This window comes from Marmota monax, unplaced genomic scaffold, assembly GCF_021218885.2.
Source record: "Marmota monax isolate L192 unplaced genomic scaffold, Marmota_monax_Labrador192_F-V1.1 WCK01_AAM20220418_F8-fsc00354, whole genome shotgun sequence".
NCBI classification, from domain to species: Eukaryota; Metazoa; Chordata; class Mammalia; order Rodentia; family Sciuridae; genus Marmota; species Marmota monax.
The window spans coordinates 543,762-560,556 of record NW_026692876.1 but is presented as its reverse complement, the minus strand read 5'-3'; the positions used below and the strand labels follow the sequence as shown (position 1 = coordinate 560,556).

General features: G+C 40.3%; 1 protein-coding gene and 1 pseudogene across 3 annotated transcripts; one reads left to right on the top strand and one right to left on the bottom strand.

The window, feature by feature from the left end:
* On the top strand, positions 1-84 carry LOC124096141 (U6 spliceosomal RNA; annotated as a pseudogene).
* Positions 85-14,297: 14,213 nt separating this feature from the next.
* LOC124096136 (spindlin-2) lies at positions 14,298-16,343 on the bottom strand. 3 transcript variants are annotated; one of them, XM_046449692.2, is made up of 2 exons: positions 15,933-16,343; positions 14,298-15,249 (listed from the first exon to the last, which is right to left on the bottom strand). In XM_046449692.2, the coding sequence occupies exon 2, from the start codon at positions 15,245-15,247 to the stop codon at positions 14,471-14,473; it is 777 nt and encodes a 258-aa protein (XP_046305648.1). In that variant the 5' UTR covers positions 15,248-15,249; positions 15,933-16,343; the 3' UTR covers positions 14,298-14,470. The 3 variants fall into 3 exon arrangements, with proteins under 3 accessions (XP_046305648.1, XP_046305647.1, XP_046305646.1); XM_046449691.2 differs by having other exon boundaries at positions 15,928-16,341; XM_046449690.2 differs by having other exon boundaries at positions 15,916-16,337.
* Positions 16,344-16,795: the final 452 nt, after the last annotated feature.

Here is a 16,795-nt window from a genome sequence, read left to right as displayed (position 1 = left end):
GTGCTTGCTTCAGCGCACATATACTAAAATTGGAATGATACAGAGAAGGATGACACACAAATTTGTGAAGTATTCCATATTTTTTAAAAGAACAAATTAAAAAAACATGCTGCAGCTAAAAAGATGAATTAAATCCAATTTTGACACTTTTCACTTCATTGATTACAAGGTTGATGTTGCTTATTTAGCTTACATGGTAGATATCCCTGTATTCACCCAATTCTGCTACATCCATCCTTCTCAAAGCTATCTGTGCTGACATAAAATATCTTTATAAATTGAAGTGGACTGTCTTTCATTTAAGAATATGTATGTGTTTCTTTGTCTGGTCCCCCACCCAATATTCATATATTTTTAGCACACGTCTAAAAAGCTCTTGGATCAAAAAAAGAATTAAAAACCCAGAAAATTTGAAAAATGACAGCAATGAAAATACAACATGTTAAACTGTGTTGATTACAGCCAGCACTCTACTCAAAGACAAATTTATAGTAATGACTATTTTCATTAAAAATGAACAAGAAATTGTTATTACAGACACCTAGGTATATTAAATAAAATAACTAATATTTGCAGAGACTGATGAAGTAGAAAACAGATTAGTAGGAGATATGTCCAAAACTAAGCTTTATGAAAAAATACTAAACAACTGGAAACAAAACCTCTGGCAAATACAGAAATACAAAGTTCAAAATGGATCTATAAACATTTATTTGAAAATATAAAGTTTTCATGCAATCATTTATTTATTTATCAAATATTAATTGAGTACCTCTTATATTCTAGATTCTTTTCTAGGTACTAAGGTAACAAAATGAATGAGACAGAGAGTGTTCCTACATTCAGAGTTTATATTCTAGCTGAGTAAAACAGAAAATAAAGAAATAATCTTTACTACAAACAGGTTCACATAGTGATAAGTACTATGTGGAAGAAAACCAGGGTTATAGATTAGAGGGAGAGAAATCTTTGAATAGGTGACATTTGAGGCAAGACTTGAAATCTACCAGTTATGAAAGGTTATAATAATCTCTGGGATTAAGAAATAATTCTAGTGCAAAGACTTTGAGGTACAAAAAAAAACTTGTTGCTTTTGAGAACAAAGAATGTTACTGTGACTGTAGTACATAGTGAAAAGCAGACCATGTTTATTTCACTCAGGAAAAAAGTAAGATCACCTAGAGCAGTGCTTTACAACTCTATTTTTATTATCATCCTCTCCCCACTAGAGAGTCATTAAAATATTTTTCTCATGAAATTTTAATACCAACGATGTGCTATACACCTATTTAAAAAATGCATGTGTGTCTGTATTTTTTCACATGAAACAGCAAGGAATAAAAATGAGTAAAACATGAAGATAGAAGTTATAAATTTAAAAACTATTGATGTCTAATTTCATGTATTTCCGGAGTGGATTTAAAAATTGTTTTTTGTAGTTGTAGATGGACAGCATGGCTTTATTTAATTTGTTTATTTTTATGTGGTGCTGAGGATTGAACCCAGTGCCTCACACATGCAAGGCAAGCACTCTGCCTCTGAGCTACAGCCCAGCCCTCCTGAGTGGCTTTTAATGAAATTTATTTACTTACATAAATTATAGCATATCAAATTGTCTATAATTAGCAATTTATAAAAGTATATAATAGCAATGTAATCAATTTTAAAAATCACTCAAATTATTTTTTAGCAAAAATAAAAAACTGAAAAATTTTACTAAAGTCTCAAAAATTAGTTTTAGTGAATATACTTAACTCTTGCTTGATATGAGAAAATAAGTTTTAACTCACTGATAGATATTCATTCATATATTATCAACTTTGTTTTTCTTTGTAGTACTTTACATTTATAGTATTATTTATAATAATAAGTTAAATAACATCCATGTAATTAAATATAAATTATTTGTATTTAATTCTGAAAGTCCAAGTCACATAAAAGGACACTGAGGATCAAACATACAGTCAGTCAGTAACTGTAAATGGGTACACATAGGCCACTTCCTGATATATGTCTTCAAGTATGAGTTCTCCAATCACAACCATTTATTTCTCATGATTTTGTAGCACTACTTTTGTGATATTTTGTGTATTATTACATGCGCTTAATGGCAATTCTACTCATATTAAGAAAATTTAATGAGAGTAATTAAATTCTATGGAATAAGGTTTTGTCAGATACTGCTGAGCTTTGGACAGCTACCAACCATTGCTTTACCTAAAACATTTTTTACTTCCCATGACAAGGATCAAATTTCTCCTCCTTGAGGTAATGCCATTCTTGCTGAGAATGTATGATCTAGGGCTTTTAGGACATAAAGATTGGATTGTGTATCAACTGTAAGAGTAAATGTTTGGAGTATTTTATGCACGAGGGTGACATAATCTGGTTTCCATTTAAAAAAAAAGATAATTCTATTATGTGAAGAACAAAAAGGAAGGTGAGAAGATCCTAGTTCCTAACAACCTGATTTAATCAGACTTAAGGGTTTATCTTCTTTTCCAAATCCTTTATTTACTGAGACAACATCCCTCTTCCCCCATGCTGCCAAAGCATTGGGTCATGGGTTCACTGCTCAGTTTTTTCTTAATTGTTGATCTCTGGGGATTTTCTTCACAATCTTTAGAGCACAAATATGTGTTTAAAATGAGGTCTTTCGTTTTGTCTAACATTTTACAGTGTAGTGCTTTTTGGTGAATGAGTTTTCATTATTCATTTTCAATCTCTATTAAACTAATGGATTTCTTTATCCACTCCCATGATGTAGCTTCATTCCTTCATAATAAGACAGAAAGATTAGAATCAGTAGACTCATGCTCCCATTTGGTGATGATCCTCCTTCAATACATACTATTCCCTTTTTAAGTGAAAGAACTGAATAGCTCATAGTTTATCTGAGAAGACTCTGTAACTGATTTTAAAAATTTAATTGAACATTTTATTTTTAGATAATTATAGGTAGATATGCAGTTGTAAAAAATAATGCAGAGATTTTGGTACCTTTTGCCTGAATTTCCACAGTGGTAACATCTTGCAAAACTGTAGTACAAACATCACAACCAGCATATCGATGTTGACCTGTCAAGATAAAGAATAGTTCATCAAATAGGGATTGTCTTTTTCCCTTTTACAGCCATATACCTCCTGCCATCTTCCCTGCCCCATGTCTGCCATCAACTCCTCCTAGTAGCCATGAACCTGTTCCTCATCCCTGCAATTTTGTCATGTTAAGAATATTATATAGTGTAAATTGAAAAATAAAATATTCAAGTAGAATCATAAAATCTTTAGGATTCACTTGGATGAAAAGTTAAATAACCTTTGGCATATACATAGCATGGAATGCTATTCAGCAATAAACAGGAACAAGTATTGATATACACACAAAAAAACTTGGATGTATTTGTAAATAATTAAAAATGTTCTTTTTAGTTGTAGATGGCCACAACACCTTTATTTTATTTATTTATTTTTATGTGGTGCTGAGGATCAAATCCAGGGCCTCACATGTGCTAAGCAAGTACTCTACCACTGAGTACAGCCCCAGCCCCTATTTGTAACAAATTTTTTAAAAAGACAATTAAAACTCACAAAAATATTTATCCGTTAAGCTATGATCCATTGAAAATATTGCTCAGATATATTGTGCAACATATTAATTGCATTAATATGTTGTTTCTCCCACTAAGGACTATATTTAGTGTTTGCCCAGTAGGATCCTAATTCCCCCAACAGCATATCTTCCAATGATTTCTCTTAATTGGTGAGTTTGAGAGGATTTGGACATGTGTTAAACCTTTTTGTTCTTATCCCTATCAGGGAGGTCTACAGTTATCCAACTCTTCCTTTTAGTGGTGAAGTATGAGGAAGTCCCCATGGCCCTACATCTGGGCATGTCCTTCAATTCAGCTTTTAACACTTATAAAAAAGATATTTTGACCTGCATTTGTTTAATTATTGTGAGTGTTTCTCACATTATAAACTTGAAAAGAGAAAAAAAATATTAGTCCTCTGAAACCTAGACTGTAAGAATACATTGAGTTGTGGCATGGTTTCAATATGAAAGTGAAGACATAATTTTAATAAGGCTCCCCTTCATGTAACAGGGTTTCACATTATGATTTGAGTATAAACCTCTCTGCTTGGTCACTTGTGGCTTATTTTAAAAATGACATGTTATTTTTCTTTCCTTTTCTCCTTCCCCAACCCTAACTGCAGAGAAAGCAAGATTACCATTCTTCCTGTTGGGCTAAGTTATCTGTCCTTTGGATTACTGCTCACCTAAACAAATAAACTCCAGACCTGTAAATTGGAAAATAACTGTCTTAAAGCTAAACATTAGTTACATCTGTTGATAATATCTGGAAAAGAGTCCATGTATTTCACTTTTTAAAGCCCTCTTTCCCTCTAGCAGTTAGAAAGGCAACCTCTGTGATGTAAGTCCATTGCCTTTCTCCTTGCTAGCAAAGCAATAAAACTTTCTTTTTAATCAAAACCTCGTTTTTATTATTGGATTGGCACTGGGGACAAAGGATTGAGCTTTCAGTATCAAACTGGGTAACCTGTATTGGGCCTGAGACAGCTACCCCACTCCAGACTTCTTGGGCAGGTCTGGTGCTCCAAGTGTGAGCTTGTTGACAGCAACCTGCTGGATAATTAGGAAGCTGGGTGAATTCACCTTGGATTAGACAGGAGGAGTGTTTCTGTAAGTAAAGGGTGGGACTGAGGGATCATTCCAGCAATTGCCCAAGGTTCCTTTTGCCTCAAGAACTCTTTCTTCCTCTTTCTCTGGGTATAATGCTCTCCCCCATATGGTCTATTTGATAAAAAAGGAATATGAATACAGTGAAGTTGTGACACCTTGGCCATCTGGCAAACTCCCCTGGTGTGTATGCCATGACCCTTCATTCTATCCATCTGATCTGGTTCTCCTTCATGGAAACATCTGGTCCCTCTAGTCCCTCTTTGTGGGAACATCTGAGGTAGGAATCCTGGTTAAGTGGGAGTAGGGAACCCAGGTGATTTTCCCCAACCTGGTGTGTTTTAAAGGTTCCCATCTGTTGATTCTGGTTTTGGGGATCCCCTCCAGTTATCTGTCTTGTGCTTTCATTTGTATCTGTCACTGGCCTTTTAAGATATGGGCAATACTGTGTCAGTTACCACCAATAATCTATTGGGAAAGATTTTGGTTAAATGGACCCACCTAAGGTTATAAGCCTATAATTAAGAAAAAAAGATAGTGTTTTTACTACAACAAAGTCTGGCTGATGCATGTTTTGGAAGGTGAGGAAAGTTGGTCACTATATAGTAGTCTGAATTTATTCAATCTTACAATTGGGGTTGGTCTGACAGGTTAGGTAAACGAGGAAGATTTTGTATGTTCAGGCACTTATACAGTTACTTGATAATGAGTCTGAATTTCCAGGAACTTAGTGAATGGTGCAAAGAAAGACACAGCCTCCAGTGTGTAAAGATAGCAGAATGTCAAAAGAAAATTTGGGACAAATTATAATCCTTTCAACCTAGATCTGCTGACCAGTGCTATCTCTCAGCCCTGCCTCTGGCTTGATCCTGGTACCAGGTGCCTTTCATCCTCCTACAAGCAGAGTGTCACCGAGGGTCAGGAATTCCACCAAGGCTGAAGGGAGAATTGTGGGAAACTGCTTAATCCATAGAAAAATATTCGGAAATGGGGGAGTTGAGAACTCTGAAGACTCAAACTCTGCTTTGCCTTTGAGTCTGCCTCTTGTTCTGGCAGACAGTTCTCTGTCTACAGAGGATCCACCAGATGAAGACAATGTGGAGGTAGCTATTTTGCAACTGGTGCTGAGAGATAATGACCTTGGAATGGGAAGGTCCTCCCCTTTTAAAACTGGACAGAGCATTCATTTGACCAGGGAAATATCTGTCACTGGGCAGAGCAATTCCTGCTATGGCAAGAGTCTATTGTCATAAATGTACAGGAGGACCCACAGCATGAGCAATTATGTGAGCAAAACAACAACAATGACGACACCTGCCTGTGGCTGGAGAACCCATAGCTAAAGCATATAAATTCCATTCTCTTCAGTGAGACTTTGCAAAAGGCGGGGCCAAAAGTATGAGTCAAACAGCCTTAGCTTCAGCTGCATTGGGAGCAGCCAGAGCCATTCCTGCATGAGAACAAAAAGGAGCCACTTCTGTGGGAGTCCAACTCTGGCCTCCATACTAGGGATTCAAAGCCCCCTGGACCCTATCTGTAACTGGAAATTCCAGGGCAAGAGATCCAAAACCTTCCACAGCTCTCCTCCAGTGCTCTCTGTTCCCTCATCTCACTGGCTCTTTACTGCTGTGCTCTTTTCTCCTGCCAACCAGTAGACACTTTTCGGTGGAGTCCTGTCTTCCACTCACCAGACTGAGCAGATGCAAAGACCTCCTGGAGTCTGATTGTGTAGGCACCTGTCTCTTGGCTTTGACAGTTTCTGCAGAGAGAGGTCCCTGAAAAGTCCCATATGCTCAATATGATCTACAATGAACAGAGTACACTAGTCATAAGGAGGAAATTTCAGCAGGTGAAGGGGAGAAATTGTCATGAGCACTTCAGAGCTAGTTGATGTTGCCTTTAAGGTATATAATGTATATAATGTCTGGGAGGAGCAGAAACCAAAAGTCAATGCATATTTTGTTGGCAGACCCTGCAAAGGGATCCCCTGCAAAGGTAAAAGGCTGGAAAAGGTCACCCTCCATTTTAAAAAAGGTATGCCTATTGTAAAAAGAAGTTCCCACAGAAGCCATGGATACAGTTGACAGTGGGGACCTAATTAAAAATTAATAGCACCATAGCAATAATAGGAGTGACAAGTAAGGCACAGCCACATCTGTTGCTACAAACACTTAAATGCAAACTGGGATAACAAAATCTAAGGATAGCTTTTTGTATATGTCAAATTGTCCAATCTCTCTCCTGGGATGAGGTTTGTCGTGTAAATTAAATGCACAGATAAACTTTTTTGCCCCCAAAAGAAATGATTCCATTTGTAAATGCCACTGGAAAATGCACCCCGTTCCAGGGGACAGCAGGAAAGGTGGTTAATGATACTGCAATCAAGATTTTACTCAGGATTGGTTAGACTGCCTCAAGAAGAAACAATAACCACTAAGAGTGAGACATTAATAGGGATACAGCCTCTTCTAGGAAAAACACAGATTGAGTTGTTTTAGTCAAATTTCTTACAGTACAATTCTGCCTGTTAAAAAACCTCACATTGGTTGCTCAAATAAAATAAATGGGCACATGAATAGACAGTTCTCAAAAGAAATACAAATGGCCAACAAATGTATGAAAAAATGTTCAACATCATTAGCAATTAGGGAAATGCAAATAAAAACTACAGAGGTTTAATCTCATACCAGTCAGAATGGCAGTAATCAAGAATACAAATAATAATAAATGCTGGAGAAGATGTGGAGAAAAAGAAAGACTTTACACTGTTGATGGGAATGTAAATTGGTGCAACCACTATAAAGCACCAGTTCCTCAAAAGGCTAAGAATGGAACCATCATAGGACCCAGCTATACCATTTCTCAGCATTTATCCTGAAGAATTAAAGTCATCACTGTATAGTGATACATGATTACCCATGTTTATAGCTGCACAAGTCACAACAGTCAAACTATAGAACCAGCCTAGGTGGCCATCAATGAATGGACACATAAAGAAAATGGGGTATATACACATAATGGAGTTTTATTCAGCCATAAAGAAAAATGAAATATGTCATTTACAGGAAAATGGATAGAACTTGAGACCATTGTACTATGCAAAACAAGTGAAACTCAGAAGGTCAAGGGTCATTATGTTTTCTCCTATGTGGAAGCTAGAGAAAAAAGGAAAAGGTGGCAGGGATTCTCATAAATAATCCGAGGGAGATGAGTAGAGGAAAAGGACTAGGGGGTGGGAGAATGGGTGGGAGGAGGGAAGTGCTAGAAAGTGATACTGGCCAAATTGTTATATTGTGTGCATGTATGAATATGTAATAACAAATCCCATTATTATGTACAACTATTATGTTCCAATAATAAATATGGAAAAAACTAAAAAAAAGGCAGAAGTGTAGCTTAAATTTCAGGAAATCTATATTATGAGTAGCCTTCAGAGTTATGCTTTTGTGATGATATGAGAGGTGGTAAACATTATCATAATTCATTAAATTATACATTAATTTTAAAAAACCTCACATTGATAAGTACTGATTTGTACATGACTTGAGAACTACAAATAATCTTGTCTAGGATATTCATCCTACAATATCAAATCTCTACACCCTTCTGATAGAGATGCCAGGTAACTATGGATGTTTCACAGTACTGAACTTATAGTGCTGGAGTGTCAAAGCCAAGAGACAGGTGCCTGCACAATCAGAGACTCCAGGAGGTCTTTTGCATCCCACCAGAAAGTTACTGTTTGCTTTTGAGTGGAAGGACTCCAGTACCAAAGCAACCATCCAGTATTACTGTATGGTCCTACCTCAGGAATTTAAAAACTCTACTACTATATATAATGAGAGTCTAGTAAAAAACTTACAAAGATTATGGTTTAATCAAGAAATCATTTTGCAGTTTGTGAATGGCCTGTTTACATCCAGCCCTGACTATGAACACTGCCTTTCCAACACTCTTACTGTATTGAACCACCTCACCTCTTGTGGATATAAGGTGTCACTAATGATGCTCAGATTTTTAAATAACAAGTCATCTATCTGTGATTACAGGTTAGCCACAGAATCTGCAGTTTGATATCAAATTGGAAGCAGGCTATCTAGAGCCTTAGACAATCCAGGAAGAAGAAGCAGTTGTATGGATACTTGGGAATGACAGGATTCTGCTGTATCTGGATCACTACTTTTGGACTAATAGTTAAACCCTTGTATGAGATCTTAATAGAAACAGAAATTGAGTCTTTGCTTTGGATCCCAGAGTGCCAAACTGCCTTTGAGAGATTAAAACAAAGCCTCATAGCAGCCCCCTACTCCAGGACTGCCTGTTTTACAAAAGGAGTTCAGACTACATATACATGAGAAGCAAGTTACAGCCTTTGGAGTTCTCTTACAGACACTGAAAAACATATTTTGACCTGTAACTTATTTGTCAAAACATCTTGACCACACAGCAAAAGAATGGCCCTTACCCTTTAGGCAATGACTGTCACTTGTGATTTACTATAAGAGGCTGAGAAGTTTATTCTAGAATAACCCATTGCTGTTCCCCACTAAGTCCTGGTCCTACTAAAACAGAAAGGTAGCTACTGTTTGACTGCTGACAAGGTGGGGAGATACATGCCATTCTACTTTATAACCCAAATGTCAATCTTAAAACCATGTCTGCCTTAAGTCCAACAATCCTGTTGCCAGCAGATGATAATGGGCCAATACGACATGATTGCTTAGAGATCTTGGAGACTGTTTTCTCCACCAGGTTGGATTTGTTTGATTAGACTATGAAAGAGTCCAGACTGGAACCTTTTCACTAGTTTCATGGACAATGTGCCAGTGGATAGCTGGGTACATATGGTCACAAAGCAACAGCTACTGGAAGCTGAGGCTTTGCCACTGGGAACATCAGCCCAGAAAGCTGAGCTAATTGCTCTGACAAAAGCTCTCAGACTGTCCAAAGGAAAAAAGGTAAATATTTATACTGGCTCAAAATATCCTTCCATGGTAGTACATAAACATGGAAAAAAAGAGGGCTCCTCACCAATGAAAAGAAGGATATTAAACATACCATTGAAATCCTGACATTAATAAAGGCTGTGACTGAAACAATCATGGACTGTTCAGTCATTAGAAGACTGACACTTTTGTGGCCAGGGAAAATCAGGCCTCTGGTAGGGCAGCCAAAAGGGACATGAACAACAAAGTGTTTATTAGGGCCCTTATATCTCAGCTTGAATTAGGAGAATACAAACCTCTTTTTACTGAGAATGGTGAAAAATAGGGCCCAAAGTAAAGTTTTGACTCCTGGAATAGCTCTGCAAAGTGGAGATGAAGTTCCCATGGGTTCATCTTCCTGCATGCAGCATTGGTCTGACCCTGCATGACAGTACTCACTATAGGAGGGCTGCCTTGATAAATTTCATCAAGCCCCACTTACAAGGGCCTTGCTTCCAACAGGCTATTCATTAGGTGACTCAGAACTGTGTATTATGCACCCCAAATAATCCAAAGACTGAAAATTAGAATATTACTTGGGCTTGGATAATGAAGAGTGGGATGTGATCTAGGTAATACACTCTAAACAATTCTTTAGTATAGACATCTGTCCCTTAATCAGATAGGGTACTAGTGCAAATCCCATTTGATTCCTACCACATTTTGGACAATCAATTGTATTTAACCTCATGAGAAACTGTGGGCTCTCTGCTGGCACATTACCAAAACAGCATGTATTAGTTATCAAAAGATTATAACATAAAGGTTCATGGAGGATTCCAAGGGGATGAAGCTGATAAAAACTTTTTTTTTTTTTTTTGTACCAGGGATTGAACCCAGGGGTGCTTAACCACTGACCTACATCCCAAGCCCATTTTTTGTATTTTATTTAGAGATAGGGTTTTGCTAAGTTGGTTAAAGCCTTACTAATTTGCTGAGCCTGGCCTTGAACTTGTGATCCTACTGCCTCAGCCTCCCAAATTGTTGGCATTACCGTCATGTACCATTGCACTTGGCTAACAACAATTTTTTAAGATTATTTGGGTTAGTTTCTCTTTGTCTAGAGGTCACTTCATCAGCATTATATAACCAATCAGGGCCCTACATGTATTATACATGTTTTTCCTTGGGACTTTATCCGTCTTAAGGAAACCTAAAAGAAGGCCAGAAAACATGGTGTTGTCTTGAGTCCAATCGTATTTCTCTTACATTGAACACAATAATAGCAAACTGGGATGAAATACTTTCAGAATATAGCAAGAATTCAACCATTTTTTACAAAAGCACTAGAAAAACTGATACATACTATCATTATCAGCAACTTACATAAATGAAAGAGCATGCTTAATTAACCTCCATGTTTTCAAACTCACATAATACTGACCACTCTAGAACTGCCAGCATGATCTCATTTTAAAATATAAAACAAATTATGTCACTCTTATGATAAAAATAGCTGATAGTCTGACTCCTGCTATCCATAACCTCTCTGAATTTGCTTTCTACTAATCTCTACCTTGTTCAATTAGCTACAGCTATGATACTATGACGATTTAGATATGAGGTATCTCCGAAAAGCTCACATGTGAGACAATGCAAGAGTTTTCAGAGGTGTAATCTAATGAGTGGATTAATCCACTGATTGGATTAACTGGGTATTAACTGTAGGCAGGTTAGGCTATAGCTGGAAGAAGTTGATCATTGGGGTGTGACTTTGGGGGTTTATGTTTTGTCCTTGGTGAGTGGAGAGATCTCTCTACTTCCTAGGTGTCATATCCTGAATTGCTTTTCTCCAGCATGATGTTTTGCCCTACGTTGGGCCCAGAGTAATGGAGTCAGGCAAAATGAACTGAAATACCGAAAGTGTAAATCAAAATAAAAATTTCCCCCTCTAAGAAGTTCCTGTTTAATTTTTTGTTACAGTGATATGAAGCAGACTAAAACAGATGCCATCAAATAACCAGGCCTTCTACTACTATAGCATCATAGCATTTGCTGTCCTTCAACCTGAAATGGTACTTCCCCCAGATATCTAAGGGATAGTTCTCCAATTACCTCCAGATCTTCATTCAAAATTCAAGCTCCAGGGCTGTGGTTGTGGCTCAGCGGTACAGTGCTCACCTAGCATGTTCGGGGGCCCTCGGTTTCATTCTCAGCACCTTATAAAAATTAATAAAATAAAGGTATTGTGTTCAACTATAACTAAAAATAATATTTTTTAAAGAAAGTCAAGCTCTCAATGAGTCTGTAAACTCAACCTTCTGCCTTCAATTTCATTTCCCTGTTCCCAGCTATATATTTCCTTCTTTGCACTGGTAACAATGAAAATGTTTTATATTTACTAATTTATCTTGGCGACTGCCTCCCTCCCAGACTAAAATGAAAACTCTGTGAGAGTAAGAGTTTTTATTTGCTTCTATTCTATCAGTATCTGTGCATAGAGGAGGGCCTGGCAGAGAATTAAAAAGCAAATGGGAGCAAAACAAATGTAAAAAAAAAAAAAAAGATAGATTTCCCTGGGTCTAGTCACAACGGGTCAAGCCCCATCATAAATGAAAATGTCTCCAGGTGTCCCCTGAGCATTTTGCTCGAGAGACACAGGCCAGTGTGGGATGGTCATCAGGAGAGGGATTCTGAGCTTAAAACGGGTTGAGTGCTACCTCACACCTGGCTCCTAGTATCCTTGTTGGAATGTAGACCCCAATAAGTTGGTTTTTGTTTGTTTGTCTGGGTTTTCAGGAGAGGCCAGAAATGGCTTTACATTATGCAAAGTCCTCAAATGTCCAAAGTATGTAATTTAAAGGAGAAGAAAACAATACAAACACAAAGATCAAACAAAATGAGACAACTGGCTGACATTGTTCCCTGGGCAGCCTGCTGGTGTTGGCTGGATGAAATTGTATGAAAGAAAGTTCATCCCTGCTAAGGCGAGGTGGGCTTGCCTTGTGCAATTCTTGAGGCACTCAGCTTCAGGTCAATTTTGGGTGGAGAATGAGCTGGGTTTTCCACCTTCTTTCAACTCCTGGAAGCTCCACTCCACCCCAGGATGCATGGAGTTAAGAAAGCCTGGGTAGCAGCGATAGACCATCACTCTTTCTTGAGGGACACCATACACTCCAGTGAGGGGCAGGAGTGCAGAAGCCAAAGAAAGACTTTTGAGGGGGACTTCAGGAGGACTAGGTAAAGACAAGACAAAGAAGAAGAAAAGGACACAGACCCATGAGCTGGACACCACAGTTGTGAGGGATTTTATTGCGGTTGTCACTCCTTTTTTCCTCCACCAACCACAACCCTTCCATGCGGCATTATACAGTCCAAGCAATTAGTTGTACAAAATCACAACTTCCAGCCCAACCAACCATGGCATCAATATCACCTGGAAACAAAAGGAGAGCTGCACAAACTTCCATCACAGCTCCCCATGAGTTTAAAGGGGACAAGATGGCCAGGAAGCACCAATGTAGTGTCAGTAGCCACAGGCTTTGTGTGGAGTATAGCCAGAATGGGGCTCCTAGGGGAAGAGGGCCTCCCTTGGGTGGAGCATGGGCTGCTGCCACCTGTGTGGTTTCAGACAGCTGTTGAAAGAAGCATGGATAGTGAAGTACTCGCCATGCCCTGGAGAGACATTAGGTTCAATCCTCTGATGCTCCTCCTCTCTAGGGAGGCAAGGAACATTCCTGTAGGAGGAAGAACAGTGGTGGGACTGCTGTACCTGGCTTCAGCAAGGTTCCATTTTTCTGGATAAAATACTTTCTCACTGCCCAGGTTTATGAAGCACCATGTTAGTGTGTCTAGGCTGAGGGCTGAGGTTCTGCTGGACATTTGTGGCACAAACTCCCTGAAACAAGAAAAGCTTTATAGTTATAAACTTGGCTCCCCTTAAGTTGTCTGAGTCATCCATCCCTGTCACAATGCCCTTCTAGGGAATCTCCAATGCATCTGCTTTCTTTGACAGTTGCCACTTTCTTTGCGCAGAGAGCCAGGGAGGGCAAAATGGATAGAGCCAGGGATCTAACATTTCCTGGCCTTTTCCATCCCTCATAGGACCTGCTCATGCCCCCCACCCGCCAATTTTCATTTCCTCAGTCATTCTTTCCTCTTCGAATTGCTCCTTCCTCAATGTCCCCTCCATTTTTGGTCATGCAACCCATGCAGAGACCCTCCTTTTGTGTGTCCTTTGGCCTCCTCCCATCTCCCTTACTCTGGACCACTTCTAAGCTTCTTTGGGTCCCTCTCTACACAATTTACTCTGAGTGATTTACTCTAAGCCCCAAGATCTCACTCCTGGACATCCTTCACTCCCTTCTAGATGGGATGGTTCCCCTCCAGTAGCCTATCCCTCCCGCAGGGAGCTTCCCAATTTTTTGGCCCCTCTGTACCTCTTCCTAAGCAGACAACTCCTCCTCTCCCATCCCCCACAGCCCATCATCAGTCCTTTCCCCTCCCCACCAGATCAGACCAGCTAAGTCTTGTTCCATTTTTAGATGAGTGATTATGATACTAGCTGCACTTATTCACAGCCTGAATTGACAGCTGTTCCTTCCTTTCGTGCCCCATCCACCAAACACACTCAATCTTTTCAACAAGACAAAGTGCTTACACACCGCATGTCATGTCCACATAAACTTGTATTTTTCAGCACAAAACAACAGTTATGCTGGCAAAGACGTTGGGTTTTCAGGGACCCTTAAACTTTCAATACACTGAAAAGCAGCATTTTTTTTTAGAGTGTCTACAAATTATACGTTTATTTCCAAAGCTGTGGCACATTTTACCCTAAGAGTTAGGACTTTTTCACCAAATCATAGACATAGATGTGGAAATCATCATCAAACTTGATGAAATACACAGAGGGTTTGGCTTCCACTTGGTGAATGACCATTCCGATTCTTTTGGAGCCATCTTCTTTGGTATATTCCACATGTTTACCTATCAGGCCATCTACAACTCCTCCAGGCTCCCTCTCTGCTGGAGGAGACTCACTGGACTCTGGCATGATACGGAGGTCACCTTCTTTATAATCATCTAGAAGCTGGTACATGTACAGGACAGGATCTTTCTCATAGGTAATATAAAACCAGGCTTTCATGATAGGTGCTTGGGCTAGGACCATCCCCCTCCATTCATCCTTAGAACCATGCTCACCCTCAAACATGTGTTCCACTGCTTTGCCAATTATGGTATTTGCAAGGTTGGCATCACTAACTTGGGATGATGCTACCCTGTCGGAAAGAATTTTAAGAGACAAAACTCTTTCATCTCTGTGAAGTTCCAGGCCATAGACACAGTCAATTCCATCATATTTCACCAGATAAAGAGAGGGGTTTATAGGCACCTGATCCAGAACAGTTCCCTTCCACTGGGTGATGGGCTCATCGCCTTCCTTCCATCCATGGGAAATTCTGCAGCCCACGATGTTCCTGCGGGGCTGGGATGAGGGTCTGCCCCTGTGCTTCTTCTGGGAAGCTTTCTTCTTGGACACGTTTGCAGACCCAGTGGCCCTTCCTGCAGCTGCCCTGGTTTGTTGCCCTTCGGCCTCTTGTACATTGGGAGTCTTCATGCCTGCAGGGAAAGGACAGAGAATAGAGACAGATACCCAATATGCCATAAGGTGAACTTCTCCCATAGCGATGTCTCTATGTACCCTGCACAGGCGCCTAAAATTTCCCCAGGAGCCTGGCAGCAATGCTGGGAATCCTGGCTGCGTGCCTGCAGTTCTCTCTCTCTCTCTCTCTCTCTCTCTCTCTCTCTCTCTCTCCCCCTCTCCCTCTCTCCCTCTCTCTCTCTCTCTGAGGTTCCTTTAGGCTGAGGGGAAGGGCTGGAGTGGCTGGAGTGCTGCCTGGGATTAGGAACTCTGCAGAAGGGAAAGGGCTACCTCCTCCTGGTTCAGCGTCCAGTTCCCCCGCCCCCACCTGCCACTGGTGCCCACTCCAGATCCCCTGCAAAGCGTCTGTCTTTCCACTACCTTGTCTGGCACCCAGTGCCCGCCTGCACTGAGCGCCCCAGACTGCTGGCCACACGCCCCCCTGCCTATCCTAGCCGCTTCCCTTGTATCCACCTTCCTTGCTTTCCCGTGCTCACTTCCAAATCCTTGCTTGGCTCTTAAGGCACCCACCCCCTTTTTCCTGTTGCCCACCGCACACTCCCCTACGCCAGCCTGGCGCCCACCTCTACCCTTATCTCCTGCAAGATTCCATCCCATCCCCCTCCCTCCTTTCTGGCGCCCACCAATGGCCTTGCCCTGCCTGGCGTCCACCGCCGGAGATCGCGGGCCTCACGTGCCCAAATCGGACACCTCGCTGCTGCCTCTGCTAAGAGCCCGTGGAGAAGGAGGATCCGCGGGCGACCAGTCGAGTGAGTGCTTGCCAGAGCTGCGAGGGGAGGATCCGCAGGCGAAGAGAGTATTACGAGGGCGGCGGGGCAGGCGAAGAGGGCGGCGGCGTTTCTGGTGCTGGGTTCGTGGGCCCTCTGCCTTCCCCTTGGTGGTGGCGGCCCCTCTGCCACCTTGGGCTTCCACCAGCTGCTGCCGCCGCCGCCGCCGCCGCAGTCTCCTCCCTCTTTCTTTATAGAATATTTATCTTATTTTCCTGTCAATATTTTCGCCCCCTGTCTCGGTAAATATTGAATCCCTTGGGCTCCTTTTGGCCCCCAAATTCAGAATAGTTGGACCTGTAGGTGGCCCTTTCCTTCTTTAAGGCTCTCCTACTGGACCCCCTAAGCTGTTTAGCTCCACCCCTCAGCTCTCTTGCTCCATCTGCTTTCTATCTTTCTAACATTCCTCACATTTTTTGCACACATACAAATTTACCCAGAAATAAAATATTCACACTTATATTGAGACTTAAATCTTTTCTTTTCATACGTTTCTGCACACATATTTGTTGATATACATTCTGTTTTATAGATAGTGATTAGAAAAATATGTCTTAAAGATACACTTCCACCCTATCCATCATTCCCAGACACAATTTTCTTTATTTAAATACTTACTGATTACACTTTAGTATTTTCTTCAGTGCAAGTTTTAAAGATCTAGTTTTGCAGTAGTAGCTTATGCTTAAGAACTTCTTGAGTATGATTCCAATTTCTGCAAACGTTTAATTTTTCA

What these genes read in the sequence shown, in the direction of transcription:
- LOC124096136 (XM_046449692.2), bottom strand. Translation starts at nt 15,247, where the DNA reads ATGAAGACTCCCAATGTACAAGAGGCCGAAGGGCAACAAACCAGGGCA.